The following is a 16,127-nucleotide window of genomic DNA, read 5'->3' on the forward strand; positions in this document are numbered from 1 at the left end:
CAATTCCCTCCTGCAGTTCCTTTTTTGGTGGCAGAGCTTGCTGTTATTGAAATGAGGAAACTACGATTTGCACAAACTATGGTATGTTTGCAAACCAGAATTTGGAATCATGGTTTGATTGCTTTTCCATTTGCAAAACAGGAAGTCACAGAGGGCATAAAGGGAGGAAGAAACGTGGAAATCCAAGGCTTGCTCATATAATGGCAAAACACAGTTTGATGTTTAATCTGAATCAAGTTCATTTTTAAATTACTGCAGTGGTTGTGCTGATGTCATATGCACAGTCATTCAGGACTGGCAGTGTGTCCTCCCCCCGCACCCACGCCAAGGCAGTAAAACTGCTTATGAATGGCACCAGCAACGGCTTCTGTTCTCTGTTATGAATGATATCTTTAGACCAATTGGATAAGCGGCAGCACTCTAAGCATGAACTGGAACAGCAGAGGGAGCTTTTAGCTTGCTTCCGAACTGCATGTCACACACACTGTGCTTGAACTGAAAAAGGAGGTAATAGTACAAATCCTCAACAAGGTCAAACATGTTTACAGAACTCCTTGTTCTTATGTCTGGCATGGCCAGAAAAAGCCTTATGAATAAAACACTGAAAGCAGCCAAAGCACTGCTACATCAGAAGGCGAAAAGGCAACCACGCCTGCCCCTGCTGTAAAAGGACGTCTGTGCCAGGGTTTTGTGTTTGCTGTTATTTCCAGCGGATACAAGTGTTTGCAAACCAGGTTGTACAATGGCATCCTGCTCTCTCATTTGGTTCTTACTATGCTGCTGCTGTCAGCAGCCAAGATCTCTCAAGGGACAGTTCCCCATCACAAGTCTACGTTTCCGATTTGCAAATGCTGGCTGACATGTGGAGCAAGCATCTGTGTGAAGTTGTGATGCTTTCAATAATGTCACAATGATGCAACCCTTCACAGGATCCAAGTCCTGGGTGGCAGCATGCAAACACTATCCTGCACAAGAATGAAGAAACAGGCACCAGCTCGCAACACATTTCTGCGATTTCCATAGACCTGATGCGCTGCATTCATTGACTGCCACATTCACAAAGGCATCAGTAGGAGTGTGCCTAGAAATTTAGAGAAATCCTAAGACTTGAGCCAAATTGAGTTTGATTCTGAAAGCCCTCTCCACACACACACACACACAGAGAGAGAGAGAGAGAGAGAGAGAGAGAGAGAGAGAGAGAGAGAGAGAGAGAGAGACAGAGACAGAGACAGAGACAGAGACAGAGACAGAGACAGAGACAGAGAGAAGGAAGGAGGGACCTCTGAAGCAATTCTAACAATGGGGAGGGGGAAACAGTGCAGACCGTGTGTCTGCCAGAAGTGTAACCTTTCTCCTCAAGCTTCCCATATAAGGAAAACACCAAGGTGGGGAGAGGGAGAGCTCTTTTGTGACTGACAGGTCTAGCTTCCAATAAGAGGAAATGATTTTACCAGAGATCTCCAACCACAGTGGTTTGGAGACGGGATGCTTTCGTTTATTCATTACTCTCTGCTCATTCTGACTCTTCTGAGCAGTACCAACTACAGCAGGGTGGTCCAACATGCAGTCTGTGAGCCACATGTGGCCCTTGAGGCCTTTTAGGTGGCCCCTGGCAGAGCAGAGAATGGAAGTGGCTCCTGATGCAGCAGCGATGGCAGTGTGACCTGGCTTCAGGAAGGAGGCATGAGGGTTATGGCATGGTCCTAGAATCCTTCCACCTCCTTTCTCAGATTTCGGGGAGGTGGACTAGATGACCCTCAGGGTCCCTTCCATCTCTACAATTCTATGCTTCTATGCTCCACGACATAAGAAGAGCCTGTGGGATCAGGCCAATGTCCAATCTAGTCCAGTATCCTGTTCTCAATGGGAAACCTGCAAGCCCGGATTTGAGCACTCGTTCTCTCCTGTGGTTTCACCCTGAGTTTGCTTATTAAATATATTAATTCTATTGTGCATTTAACTATATAAATTAAATATATTGTGTTTATTTTTTTTAAAAAAAATGAATATATTGCAAACACTTTAATTTATGATGTGGAAATTTCGTTCAGCGTGTGGCCCACAGGCTCTGTGTCAAAATGCTCTTGCAGCTCACTTGGCCCAAGAGGTTGGACCACCTTGATCTAAAGAGTTCTTTGTGGTGAAGCTGAAGCTTTTTGCTTATATTCTAAAATCAGTTTCTTTCTCTTGTTTTCTTGTATCTACCCCCCATTCCTTCTCAAAACTCCTGTCCATTTAGCCCTTTTGATTTATTCTTGGTGCTGTTTGTTTGACTGAGTCTTTCTTAAGGGTTGGCTTTTGTCTGTTATCCCTATAGCTTCCCCCAAGTCCTATATATACTAGCTATATATACTATATATATACGTGTGTGTGTGTGTGTGTGTGTGTGTGTGTGTGTGTGTGTACAGAGTGGTGGTACGCCATATGTTGCCACCCCCACCCCACCCCAGAGACAGAAGCTTTGGCAGTTATAGTCCAACAGCATCCGTAATATAATTAATTGCTAAAGTTGTTCTTTCTTAAAGCCTTCTCACATAGCTTTTTCAGGGAGAAGAGTAACACTCGCTATAATTAATTACATCAACACAAAGCAGGTCTGCCTACAGTGTGTGCCCAATGCTAGAACCAGCTTATGTCCTTGGACATTGGCAGCCACGCAGAAAAGGAAATTATTACAACCGGATATACCTGTGTAGTGCTGAAGGACATGCCTTGCCTTTACCCAAAGTAAGTTAAGTACTTTCATTGATTTAAAAGAGACACGCCACTTTAACAACCATCAAGGAACAGCAGAGGATATTAGATTGAGGTTTCACTAACACATAAAGACAACATTTTTTATGACTCTGACTGGAACTCTTTCTGTTTCCTGAAAGCTGCAGAGCTCAGATTTTATAGTGCTCCTCAAAATTGTGCTCCATCACTGTACATTAAAATGCATGTGCTTTGTAAATATTAATTTTACTGAAGGTGTAACTATGCATGGTAGCAACAGACCTATGTATTCAAATGCAAGTCAGTGCCAAACTCTGATTTTGGGGAGGGGGAGATTTAAAGTAGATTCGGAACAAGGTGCTGAATTCTTCTACTGCTTGCTTCATTTGACTTGCACTGTGTCCGCCTAAGCAATTTGCCCTTACAATTAATCAAGCCTTTGCTCCATCTAGCTTCATATTATCTACATGGACAGGCCCAGTTCTCTAGAGTTTCAAATGTGGGTCTATGCCAGGGGCTGACACCAGAACCTTTTGCATGCAAATTATGTTCTCTACCACTGAGCTATGGTTTCCCCCAGTACTGGGAGTGCAGTGGTGTTGATGGTGTTAGAAAACCTCCTCCCACCCCAGTCCCAAGGACAGCCCCCCGCCAAAGTCTGTTATTCACAGTATGTGATGTTTCTGTTCATTGGTGGTCCCAAACTTGGTTGGCGTCTCTACAGCTGTTTAAAATTTAAAAATGAGATGTGCTCATTGCAACTACAGTTGATGTGTCACATCTAGTTTGCCCCAAGGGCTAGAAGAAAGTCCCACCAGGGGAAATACAGATAGCAGGTGGGGATAAACACAAAACATAGCAGACAAAGGAAAGATCCAACAGGCTCCCTCTCTCCACTTTAAATCACTTCTTGTATGAACTGAGCATGAGCTGTCTCTGGGAAAGAACTGTGTGGCAGGAGCTGTGCTGTCCTCCTGGCCAGGACACCGCCTCCTGCTCTGCTCCGGAAAGTGACTCAGCCGGGGCAGGGAGAGAGAGTTTCCAAGGAGGACAAGACAGCCAGAACCAGCACTGACATTGGCAAGGAAGTAGGGCACCTCTATCCAGCACCCTCCTACGAGGAATCCAGCTGCCATCTAGTCAAGGTGTACAAGGGAAGAACTGTGTGGCAGGTGCTGCCCTGCTGCCCTGGTCTGGGCCCCGTCACCTGCTATGATCCTGGATCTGATGCGGGCAGGAAGAATACTTCTGAAGAGAGCCTGGTCTTTATTAAGGTGAAGACTGCCAGAATGACCACTGACATTGGCAAGGAGCTTCTGTTCTTCTTCTAAACAGGCAGAATACACGTAACTGTTTTAAAAGAACTGTAAGGTGGCTTCCTCACTTACCTATGATGGTCTGCTCTGGAGAGGTGGGTGGTGTGAGTAACATTCCACAACCGCTGGGATCTTTCACATTGCCAGCTCCCTGCTGTGTCATGCTGTTGTGAGCTCCTAGTGTGGAAGTGTTCTGAGACACAGGAATATCATTTTGCGAGATTAGAACAAAAGCTGAAGGATATACCATTCGGACGCCACCTGTTAAGGCAGGAGTGAAGTGACAAGAGTAGGCTATGAATGTTTTTAAACATTTTCAATTTAGCGAAATTGTTTCTGCTTCAATACACAAGCCAAAATCCATTATTCATAAACATCATATTTTTTAAACGGTCACGTTTGTAACTAATAGGCAGCATGAATCAACAGTCTGAGATCATCGTGAGCTAGAAGACAAAGCTGCTACCAAATCTTAAGGGCAAGTAGTATCTCCAAAATTCTTCAGTATTAACAGATTCACACTAAAGACTGCTACATATTAAACAGGAGTGTGTTTTTTAACTTTTTGTTTTTTTAAAAAAAAAATTAACTTTTTGAATGGCGGTAGGGGGAGGGGAAAAGCGATACGAGCAAAATATTGAACCTTACCAACTATGACTTCTACTGCCACCGGAAAATCGTCATCATATCCCAGTTCTTCCTCTTTCAAGTTCTCTTTCTTCTTCAACACCATTGGGTAAAAATACTGCCACTCCTCAATTAGCTTCCGGGTTGCTGGGTCTGACATCTTGTACGCTTGGCCCGTTAATGTACCACTTAAGCCATAAGGGCTTATCAGCACTGATAAAACGGGGGGGGGGGGGAAAGAAGATAGTTCAGCATACAGCCTCACCTCAGGCCCCAGCACACATTGCAATAGCCTAAACAAATTTACTCTGAAGTCAGCCCCACTGTATTCAATGGGTCTTACTTTCCAGGAACTGTGAACTGCCCTGGGATCTACGGATGAAAGTTGGTGTAATAATAATAATAATAATAATATACAATCAAAATGTTGTCCTAATAAGTAGTTTCTTACTATACACAGCTCATAAACACACACACAAATTAGAAGTATTTTGGCTGGGGGACTGTGGTGAAGAAGCATGTTTTAATTCTGGCCAAATGTGTATATATTGTTGTCAATTCAATTTAAAATTGGCTCCTAAACCTTGCAAACCTGGCCAAAGAATGTTCTGTTGAGGACCTCAAAGTACTCTGTGCAGCACTGAGACTCTCAGAGCATGTTGTCCTCTCAGCTATGGAAAGCAGAGAGATTTGCAAATGTGATAGCAAAGAAGAAGAAGCTCAAATTAATTAAGTGTTTTCCTCCTCAAGTGTCATTGTTTAAGATCATTTGATGTTTTTAAGGCCACTGAGTTTAAGGATTTAAATCTGAGGATAACTCTGGAGTAAGAAGATTATAGAGTAAGGACGATCCGTCCTCCAGCTGTAGCTTGGCAACTAGCCTTTCATGCAAATCACATGCTAATTAATTAATTGCATGCTAATTGGATGTCTCCTCCCTCATTTCCTGGCATGTCCACTTCTACAGCCTTCATTCTTCATCTCTGATCTCTTTTATTCATTCTAGAATGCCCCCATTTTTAAAGCATCTCCATCCCAGCTCTCTTGCTGAGGCTTCCTTTATAAGTTTAGTTTGTTTATTTAGTTACATTAACATCTGACCTCTGTGCTGCCATGGAACCCAAGGCAGAAAATATTTATTTACATGCTACATTTTTATCTTGCCTTTTCTTCGAGGAGCTCAAGACAATGTACAATGCATCCTCTACTTCTAGTTTCAATACTCTTCTGAAAACCTTTTTTCCATTTAGCTGTTCTATAAATTCCTTTCCCCCCGCAAACATATTCAATCATTTCAGAAGCATTCCTGGTCATTTTAAATATATTTTTAATTTCTCTTTCTCTCTTCCTTGCTTTCCTGTTTATTCAACCCCATTTGTAAACTTATCAACTATGAATGGTTTTCAGGCAACAACTTTAAAAATGTTTTGCGGTTTGTACAGCACCAGACACATTGCTGACATCCCACTATCCAGCAAAGCAAGGCACTCAGCCCTGTAAAGAATTTTATCCATATAGGAACCTCAAGGACTAGCAGCTGCTGAACTTTATATTCTACAGCAAAAAAGGTAAACAAAGAGGTAAAGGAAACCCCACTGTATCAATTATATTCAACATCTCTTTTTGAAAACAATCTGGCATTTTGTAGCACATTAAGAATATTTAAGATTTTCTAACGAAGAGCTTGGACATGTGCATTCCTTTTCATTAGAAAAAAGGTGCAAACAATAATTACTAGTCCTTTGCTATTGCTTAATTCATCTTGAATTAAGTGATCCTGCTTAAAGTGTCTGTACAGAAACAGTCAAACAGAAATTCATTATTTCACAATTGACTCCTTTGTCTCGCTGGGCAGATATAATCCTTTAGTGCAAAAGGATGCAAGCTGCATGGCCAGAAGACATGGATTTACTCCTAGATAGTAAAAACGTTCTATTTAGTTTCAGACCAATATTTGTTAATTGTTACAACAACCCATTAGCACGCACACCTCTTCAGGAAATATATTAATTAACAAATAGAAAACTTCATTTAAACCTGGGGGGGGGGTGAGAGTAATTTAAATCACCAATTTACGAAAGTCCACCATGTGGCAAATTAAAAGCTCACATTAAGTCCAATTAAAGCAGATATTTGAAGGTGGGAAAGGAAAGGGACAAGTTGAAGGTGGAGTCATCCAACAGTGAATAGCACAGAAGGTACTCAAGACATCTATTAAAATGGAGAAGGGGGACCTTCCGTTAATATCAATATTCACACACAGGGGCCCATCAGAGCTGAGGCTTAAAAGGACGAGTTTCTTACAGCAGCTACTGAGCTTTAGCACTGTCCCTCACCAAGCTAAAGTTCTAGGAAGGGTTTAAATACACGTCATGTGCTCAAAAACCAGTGCACTATTCTTATCATTCAATCAATTAGCCTGGTTTGCCCATCACGGTATGCCAACCCATGGTTTAGCATTTACATGTAAGCATTCAAGCTCCAGGAGGTTTTGTGGCTGCTTTGTTCCTCCTGTCATTCTGCTACATACACCATGTCACCTAAACATGGGCTCAGGGTTTAACTCTCTCCAGATTAACCACAAGCTGAAACCAAGGTTTGTACAATGGCATACAACCCATGATTTGTGAAGCAGAGCTAAACAGTGAGCCAGGGTTTGGAAGATATGCTATGCTTAGTGCACCACAGCAGCAGAGTAAAGGGGGGGGAGCAAAATGGTTGCATTCTCCCCTCGGGGAGCCCATGCATTTACATTAAGCCAGGATAATGTTTTACTCAAGTGATGGATTATGCTGAATCAGCAAATCTAACAGTTAAAATAAGTGAACTTAACAATGATTGTTTTATGGAAGTATAGAAGCCTTTTTCAGACTATTTAAAGAAATGATGAATTTGTGTGAGCAGGATTACGAGCAACAGAAGGAATTAGAGATTATTGCATTATTGTTATGTTATAAGGTAAAAGGTTAAGGACCCCTGGACAGTTGAGTCCAGTCAAAGGCGACTATGGGGTTGTGGTGCTCATCTCGCTTTCAGGCCGAGGGAGCTGGCGTTTGTACACAGACAGCTTTCCAGGTCACGTGGCCAGCATGACTTCTGCTTCTGGTGCAATGGAGCATGGTGACAGAAACCAGAGCACATGAAAACGCCGTTTACCTTCCTGCCGCAGCGGTACCTATTTATCTACTTGCACTGGCGTGCTTTTGAACTGAAAGGTTGGCAGAAGCTGGGACAGAGCAATGGGAGCTCACCCCATTGCGGGGATTCGAACCACCGACCTTCTGATCAGCAAGCTCAAGAGGCTCATTGGTTTAAACCACAGCACCACCCACATCCAATGATATAAGAGAGGGGAGATGGGGTGCAGCAAGGGGGAGAGGAAAAAAAACACCATGGAAAATAGAATGGGAAGTCAATAAAACAAGTATTGGAATGTCTATGTGATTTATTATTATTATTTTGAAATTTTAGTAAAACTTATCTGAAAAAAGTTACTCCAGATGACAAGAAGACACACACATAAGACACCTACCTTGGAATGGCATAGGGGAGGACTGAGCCATGTGGAGATGTTCCTCGCTGATCAGATATATTGGTTGGTGCTGGACGATCTCCACACTTGTACACACATTGCACTCCCCATGAAGGAAGAATGTGAAGGCGCAGGACAAATGCTCACTGAAAAGAAGAGATAAGAGGGAAACATGACAAAAGGTCGTTTAATCCTGTGATCAATGCTTCAGAGAATGGCAACAGAGACTCTATGGATCTTGCTGGAACAGAAACTACAACACATGGTGCTTGCATGGGTGTGAACGCACTTTCATCTCCAACGTAAGAGGCAGAAACATCAAGCCCTTCCCTCCTGAGAAACCAGAAAAGCATGTAGCGAAAAGGAGCCTGTATGCTGATCAAGACATCATACATTCAGTCTTCACAAGACTTCACACGAGAGATGGAGTTGTAGCAAACTAAAGTTCATGCCTCACAACAAATCACAATAAAGAACATGAGCAAGGTTTCACTGCCTTAACCAAAATCAAATCCCTTTACAAAAAAAGGCATGTCGCAAAACAAGGAGCACATACCTTGCCCCATTAGAATAAGTGCATTTTTAAAGAGTTAACTTCTAACTTCCTTTCTTCTAGCAGATCAAGATGAACAGGTGACAGCAAAAACTGCAAGGTTTTTAGCGGGAGCAATTAGAGTAAGATCTATTATTTGATTATTGATGTAAACCTCCAAAATGTATTTTGTATAGGTAAGTTTTTACCTCTGTCTTCAGTACATTTTATTTTATTGCTATGGCTAGCTAGTGGCTAATGCAAATAAAGATTCTTCTGATCTCTCTCTCTCTCTCTCTCTCTCTCTCTCTCTCTCTCTCTCTCTCTCTCTCTCTCTCTCGTCAGCTCAACCCTGGCTATGAAGCATGCATTTCATCAACTTCCAGCAACAATAGTAGTTTTCAGAATAAATCTCTTCAACTTAGTTGTTGAATGGAAACAGGGCTGCTCTGGTACCACAGGGACAATGTTGATAACATATGCTGAGGCACCAGATTTTGTATGCTTCAAATATTGGCTGGAAGGGCAAGATGCCTGTTGGATTATCAAGCACCCAGAGCCAGGTACCTAGAAGATGCAGCTCTGATCATTTTTTATTGTTCAGCCAACAACTGCTGAACAATCCCAATAGTCACTAGAAAATTCAAAGATACCTTTGCCATACTGGGTAATTTAGATGTTTTAGATGTTATTCATAATTCAGTAACACTAGCTAGCCCTCTTCTACTTTATTCTAGCTCCCATTGAATCTGCTTAGCGTCCAAAGAGAAGACAATATGCCTGGGTCTTCCACACAATGGCTGCCAAGTGAATGAGGGAAGTGTGAGGGAAACACTAGGGCACCCCAGCGTTTCCCAGAAGGCAACGTAATTGGCTTTATATGGAGGCGGAGAGGAGATGGCACTGCCTCACAACTCTGCCTCTGAGAATCGCAGAAGGGTGGATTCCCTGCACTCTTAGCTAAAGGGGAAGTGTGGCATTGTTGTTGTTGTTGTTTAGTCGTTTAGTCGTGTCCGACTCTTCGTGACCCCATGGACCATAGCACGCCAGGCACTCCTGTCTTGCACTGCCTCCCGCAGTTTGGTCAAACTCATGTTCGTAGCTTCGAGAACACTGTCCAACCATCTTGTCCTCTGTCGTCCCCTTCTCCTAGTGCCCTCCATCTTTCCCAACATCAGGGTCTTTTCCAAGGATTCTTCTCTTCTCATGAGGTGGCCAAAGTATTGGAGCCTCAGCTTCACGATCTGTCCTTCCAGGGAGCACTCAGGGCTGATTTCCTTAAGAATGGATAGGTTTGATCTTCTTGCAGTCCATGGGGCTCTCAAGAGTCTCCTCCAGCACCATAATTCAAAAGCATCAATTCTTCGGCGATCAGCCTTCTTTATGGTCCAGCTCTCACTTCCATACATCACTACTGGGAAAACCATAGCTTTAACTATACGGACCTTTGTAGGCAAGGTGATGTCTCTGCTTTTTAAGATGCTGTCTAGGTTTGTCATTGCTTTTCTCCCAAGAAGCAGGCGTCTTTTAATTTCGTGACTGCTGTCACCATCTGCAGTGATCAAGGAGCCCAAGAAGGTAAAATCTCTCACTGCCTCCATTTCTTCCCCTTCTATTTGCCAGGAGGTGATGGGACCAGTGGCCATGATCTTGGTTTTTTTGATGTTGAGCTTCAGACCATATTTTTCGCTCTCCTCTTTCACCCTCATTAAAAGGTTCTTTAATTCCTCCTCGCTTTCTGCCATCAAGGTTGTGTCATCTGCATATCTGAGGTTGTTGATATTTCTTCCGGCAATCTTAATTCCGGCTTGGGATTCATCTAGTCCAGCCTTTCGCATGATGAATTCTGCATATAAGTTAAATAAGCAGGGAGACAATATACAACCTTGTCGTAATCCTTTCCCAATTTTGAACCACTCAGTTGTTCCATATCCAGTTCTAACTGTAGCTTCTTGTCCCACATAGAGATTTCTCAGGAGACAGATGAGGTGATCAGGCACTCCCATTTCTTTAAGAACTTGCCATAGTTTGCTGTGGTCGACACAGTCAAAGGCTTTTGCATAGTCAATAAAGCAGAAGTAGACGTTTTTCTGGAACTCTCTAGCTTTCTCCATAATCCAGCGCATGTTTGCTATTTGGTCTCTGGTTCCTCTGCCCCTTCGAAATCCAGCTTGCACTTCTGGGAGTTCTCGGTCCACATACTGCCTAAGCCTGCCTTGTAGAATTTTAAGCATAACCTTGCTAGCGTGTGAAATGAGCGCAATTGTGCGGTAGTTGGAGCATTCTTTGGCACTACCCTTCTTTGGAATTGGGATGTAGACTGATCTTCTCCAATCCTCTGGCCATTGCTGAGTTTTCCAAACTTGCTGGCATATTGGGTGTAGCACCTTAACAGCATCATCTTTTAATTGCTCAGTTGTAAAGAAAAGTTGCTTCTGGGCAAAGTTTCCCAAAGTGAAAGAGAGTTGGGATCAGCTGATTTCTGTTGAATCACTCATGACCGTGCCTTTGATCCTTGTTGCTTCCTTTGGCACAGAGCCCAGCTCTAAGAGGAAAGCACTGCCCAAGCCAACCCACAAGTACGCTTGAATGAAAGAAAACAAACAACTGGCATAATTTAGTGGACCACTCTTCAAATCACTGCAGCCGTTTAACCAGCCGACCCTTATTCTAAAACTAAAGCTTCCACACATTATCCTATCACTAAAGGAGGAAAGATTTGCTCAAAAAGGCTTTTTGACTAATATTTTTTAACCTACCCAAAAGAATGTTGAATGGTTTAATGTCTCAGAACTGCAAGCATAGTGTATTTATGAGTTATGACTGGTCAATGGTAAAGTTTAGTTAGTGATGCCTACTTTCCATATGACCCAGTTCAGATATTGCAGCCAAACAATAATTAAGTTCTACTGAGCTTTACTATCCCTGGTGTTTTTATATTGTATTATTCCAATGAATGGAGTTTACAATAATACAAACAAAGCCCCATCGAGCTGGAAGTTCAGTGACACTGAATTATTTGTAGCCTGGTACTCACATGCCTGGTATATCAAACAGGAGCCTGAAGGCTTGTTTACCTCTGGTGCAAATCCATTGGCAGGAAACGGTACGGAACTGTAGGGGGAGGCACTGAAGCCCTTAGTTGCAGGCCTGTTCACTTTGTTGTGAAGGAAGCCTGAACTCTGCCTCTGTGAAAGGCTGATGTTCTCTTTCTCTCAAGCAAATCTGAAGGGATGTTCTTCAGAGAGCAAGCTACAAGGCTGCAGCTATTCTACAAAAGGAGATCTACTTCGAGGAATGATGGGACCCTCTGCCGGGTCCCCAGCAGGTCAGTTTGTGAGGAGGGGCTGCTGCTGCCTGCCACGTGAAGTAGCTGATTAGAGCCTTTCCATGGCTGCTGAGCTGCATGTGTGTAGGTACAATGCAACATATATAAAGAGTGTGTTACATTTTTGCTTTGCCTCTTCTCTAGAACCTCGGTATGCAAGCTGCACAAAAGGGGAGAGATAGGGGACAGGGAGAAATGAGACAGGGATGTCAAAGAGGGAAGGAGTGGAGAAAGAAAGGCTGACGAAAGCAGCAGAGTGGAGAAGAATCTGAAAAGAGACCTGAGGGAGAAGAGAAAGAAAAGGAAGGAAGGAAGGAAGGAAGGAAGGAAGGAAGGAAGGAAGGAAGGAAGGAAGGAAGGAAGGAAGGAAGGAAGGAAGGAAGGAAGGACAAAGATGAGAATGCCGGGGGGGGGCATGGACAGACAAAGAGTTTTGACAGAAACTGCTATTCATCTAGGAACTATTAACTGACATTAATTTCCTGATTCAAGAAATCTAATGCTGTCAAATAACCAGCAGTGGTTTGATTTTGATCTTGTGAATTGTTTGCTTTGTTCATTGTTTATGTCAACCGTTCTTAAGCTTGTGAGATAAAGAAATACTGTCAAATCCATTGGAGCCCAGAGTGATTGCCAACCTGCCCTCCTCTACTCTGATTACAGAACTCTAAAGGCATCATACTATCATTACTCCAACAGAGATAAATAAAAAGACAGATAGTACCCAGTGCTATTTTGTGGACAACCATTATTTATAAAAGAATCAGACTGCATTTCTGCTTTTAACTTGTTCATAAATTTTCTAGAGTTAGGGTGGGAAGTGAGGTAGCCAGGTTTGCAATGATTAGAACACCGAGGGGTGTGTGTGTGAAGAGCTCCAAAGGGATTTCTCCAAACTCGGTGAGTGGGCAGGAAAATGGCAAATGCAATTCAATGCAAGCAAGTGGAAGTGATGCAGACCGACGTTAAAAAAAAACACCTTACTTCAGATATACTCTAATGGAGTGTGAAATGGTGGGTGATGCAGCAGCTGTAAAAAATAAATAAATACTGTGTACAGCTCTAGTTGCCTCGCCTCAAAGAAAGATTTCGTAGAGCTAGAAAAAGTTCAGAACAGGGCAGAAAAAATTATCACAAGGCTGGAGCAACACCCCTACAAGAGAAAGTTAAGGCATTGGGGCGGCAGTTGGGGGGGGGTTTGAGAAGGAGGGACGGGACAGAGGTGTGCGAGCATGCATAGTGCACAGAATGAGGATGAGGCCAAGTTTTTCTCACAAGAAAATACAGAGGCTTAAGATGTGTGAGTTCCCTTATCAGAAGAAGCAAAACAATAGAAGTGGGAGTGACTACACACATCCACTTTCTGTTTGGATGTTATTCATCTAAACCCACCCTAAAACTGAAAGCCAACAGAGGTGAACTCAAACTGTTGGAAGGTTGCAGGGATTCCCACATGGTAGGGTTAATGTTTCCCACTTTCATGCCACGTTTGCAGATAACTTTATAACACAGAGCTGGTCTGCCAACAGGCCTGGTGCTTGAAGCTAGCTCTCCATAAAGAACACCCTTGGGATCCTGCTATCTTCCATTCTGTGTACATGACCAAGCCAGCATAGGTCACTGAGACAGAACTGTAAACATACTGGAAATGTGTGTGGGCTTGGATGAGCACATTTCTGTTTGAGACTCTATCCGGCCATGTGATGCCCAAAATCTTCCTGACACAGCATGTACAGTGGTACCTTGCTTCTCAAACTTAATCCGTTCCGGAAGTCTGTTCCAAAACCAAAGTGTTCCAAAACCAAGGTGTGCTTTTCCATAGAAAGTAATGCAAAATGGATTAAACCGTTTCAGACTTTTAAAAACAACCCCTAAAACAGCAATTTAACATGAGTTTTACTATCTAACGAGACCATTGATCCATAAAATGAAAGCAATAAACAATCTACTGCAGTCACACAATCAATCAATCAATCAGTAGCTGAACTGGGTTCCAAGCAGTCACAAAAACAAAACAAAAGGAGCCACAAAAACAAAAGCGCAAAATAAATAGCAAAAACAGACAGACCTCAGCGTAACACTCAAAACGGAAGTGGGTCACTCAAAACAGAAGTGTAACACTCAAATCAGAAGCGTAACACTCAAAACGGAGCACCTTCAACTTCTGAAAAAATTTTGCAAACCGGAACACTTACTTCCGGGTTTCCAGTGTTTGGGTTCCAAGTTGTTTGAGTACTAAGGCATTTGAGAACCAAGGTACAGTACCACTGTATGAAAGACACTGAGGTGTCACTCCTGGCAGGTGTAAGTTGCCCACAACTCACTTCCATAAAGCAGCAGCCTCAACATACAATCTTAGCATGTAGAGCTTCATCTTTGTATTGGTGATAGCTGCCTTGCCTATACGCTTATCTAGCTCAGTGTCAATGGAAAGGTTGCTAGTTATGGTGGAGCCCAAGTACATAAAATTGTCTACCACCTCAAGCATGTGGTCAATCAATGCTGATGCGTGGAGCAAAACAGTTAATGTGTCTTTTTGTAAAGCTTCTTTGGAGTATGCTGTCAAGGCTGCGTCATCTGCAAGCAACATCTCACAGATAACAACCTACCACACTTTTGTCTTGGCACAGAGACATGCCAGGTTGAACAGAACCCCTTTAGTCCTTGAGTGGAAGTATACAGTCTTCAGTCATACTGAAAGCATTAGAGAGCTACAGGGAGAAGAATATACCAAAGAGAGATGGGGCAAGAACAGAGAATACGCAGAGAGCACTATGTTTTTGAAAATCCTTCCCTAGAGAGACCCATCTGGCTCCATTTTGCTGACCTTCAGGTGAATTGTGAAAATCATCATATCACCAACAACAACATATCTTCACCAGGAATTTTGCTCAGAATTTTACACCTGCTACTCTGATAGGTTTTATCTAGCTCTGTTGCAGTGGTGTTATGCTTCTGCTTTGTATTTATGCAAAGTTGTGTTTTAATGGTTGCTGTAAGCCACTTTGTGGGTCTTTTAGGTGGGATAAGTGTTTTAAACAGATACATGCAGAGAAAGTTATTTTGCATGGGCATCATGGTAAAAGCCAGCCTCAGGGCTGAATTCACACCATGAAAAGGTAAACTATGTAAAATATCCTGTAGGATTCATTCAGAAGCACATTCAGTGTTGCTTAGAAATGCATGAATGAAAGACAAGGAAGCGGAAAGGTGTATGTTCCACTTCAAGGTGTATGCACCTCCAGTAGTAACCTGCTTGTGAATAGCTGCAGCATGTCTGAGCAACTGCACGTTACTTTGGTCAAGCTGGGGTTGGTTTCAACACACATTGCCTCAACTAGAATTTATTTGATGAGCCAATCATATGTTACAGTGGCAGCTCCCCTGGCCTTCCTCCAGAGGGCTCCCTTGCAGTACTTAGCATGGAAATAAAGATGAGGACACACTGGCTGAAGCAGATGATCATATCTGGACTTAATAAACTGAGATACACATACGCCATTTCCCTGCACATGCAGCTCCTTTGCTCATCAAGCTATCAAACCATGAAGCTTCGAATTAACCATAGTTTCCTATTTTGCCCAACCTGGGAAACTATAGTTATGAACTACTGAAGAGACCAGGATATTAAACATGCTTAACATGCTGTTCTCCACAAACATACACACACACCCACACACACCTGGTAACTATAGTTCAGACAAACCAGAAAAATATGGTTTAATAAAGACTTTCTTGTTTGGCTGCATGGGCAGGCAAAAACTGAACTGAGCTCCGAGCATCCAAACTGGGCCAGACTCCCTATTCCAAGTTTAGACTTAAAACCATGCAGATCAAGGGATCCCACCCTGCTCCATATCTTTTTGATTACATTCTTCAGTGACATACTTTATCAACGTACCAGTGTTCAGTCTTTTTAAATAAAATGAAATGTTGTGTCATTATGTATAGTCCTGTGCAGCCATATCAAACTGTAAGACATTATTCCTCTCAAAGTGCAACATCACTCGCTCACCCTCAAAAAAGATAAAGTCACAGGGCTGGAAGGAGAAACTCAAAAGCGACAACATCACAATT

The 16,127-nt window shown here is 42.7% G+C and overlaps 1 protein-coding gene across 1 annotated transcript in view; it reads right to left on the bottom strand.

The window, feature by feature from the left end:
- The window catches only part of MED13L (mediator complex subunit 13L), a 171,624-nt gene that overhangs the window by 56,527 nt on the left and 98,970 nt on the right, over window positions 1-16,127 (bottom strand). The window contains exons 5-7 of the mRNA XM_035098346.2: window positions 8,191-8,336; window positions 4,680-4,871; window positions 4,104-4,292 (exon numbers count right to left, since the gene is read on the bottom strand). Of these exons, the coding sequence (XP_034954237.2) occupies window positions 4,104-4,292; window positions 4,680-4,871; window positions 8,191-8,336 (527 nt within the window). The remainder of the gene's footprint in view (window positions 1-4,103; window positions 4,293-4,679; window positions 4,872-8,190; window positions 8,337-16,127) is intronic.

The sequence above is a fragment of the Zootoca vivipara genome, chromosome 17, assembly GCF_963506605.1.
Source record: "Zootoca vivipara chromosome 17, rZooViv1.1, whole genome shotgun sequence".
In the NCBI taxonomy this organism is placed as follows: Eukaryota; Metazoa; Chordata; class Lepidosauria; order Squamata; family Lacertidae; genus Zootoca; species Zootoca vivipara.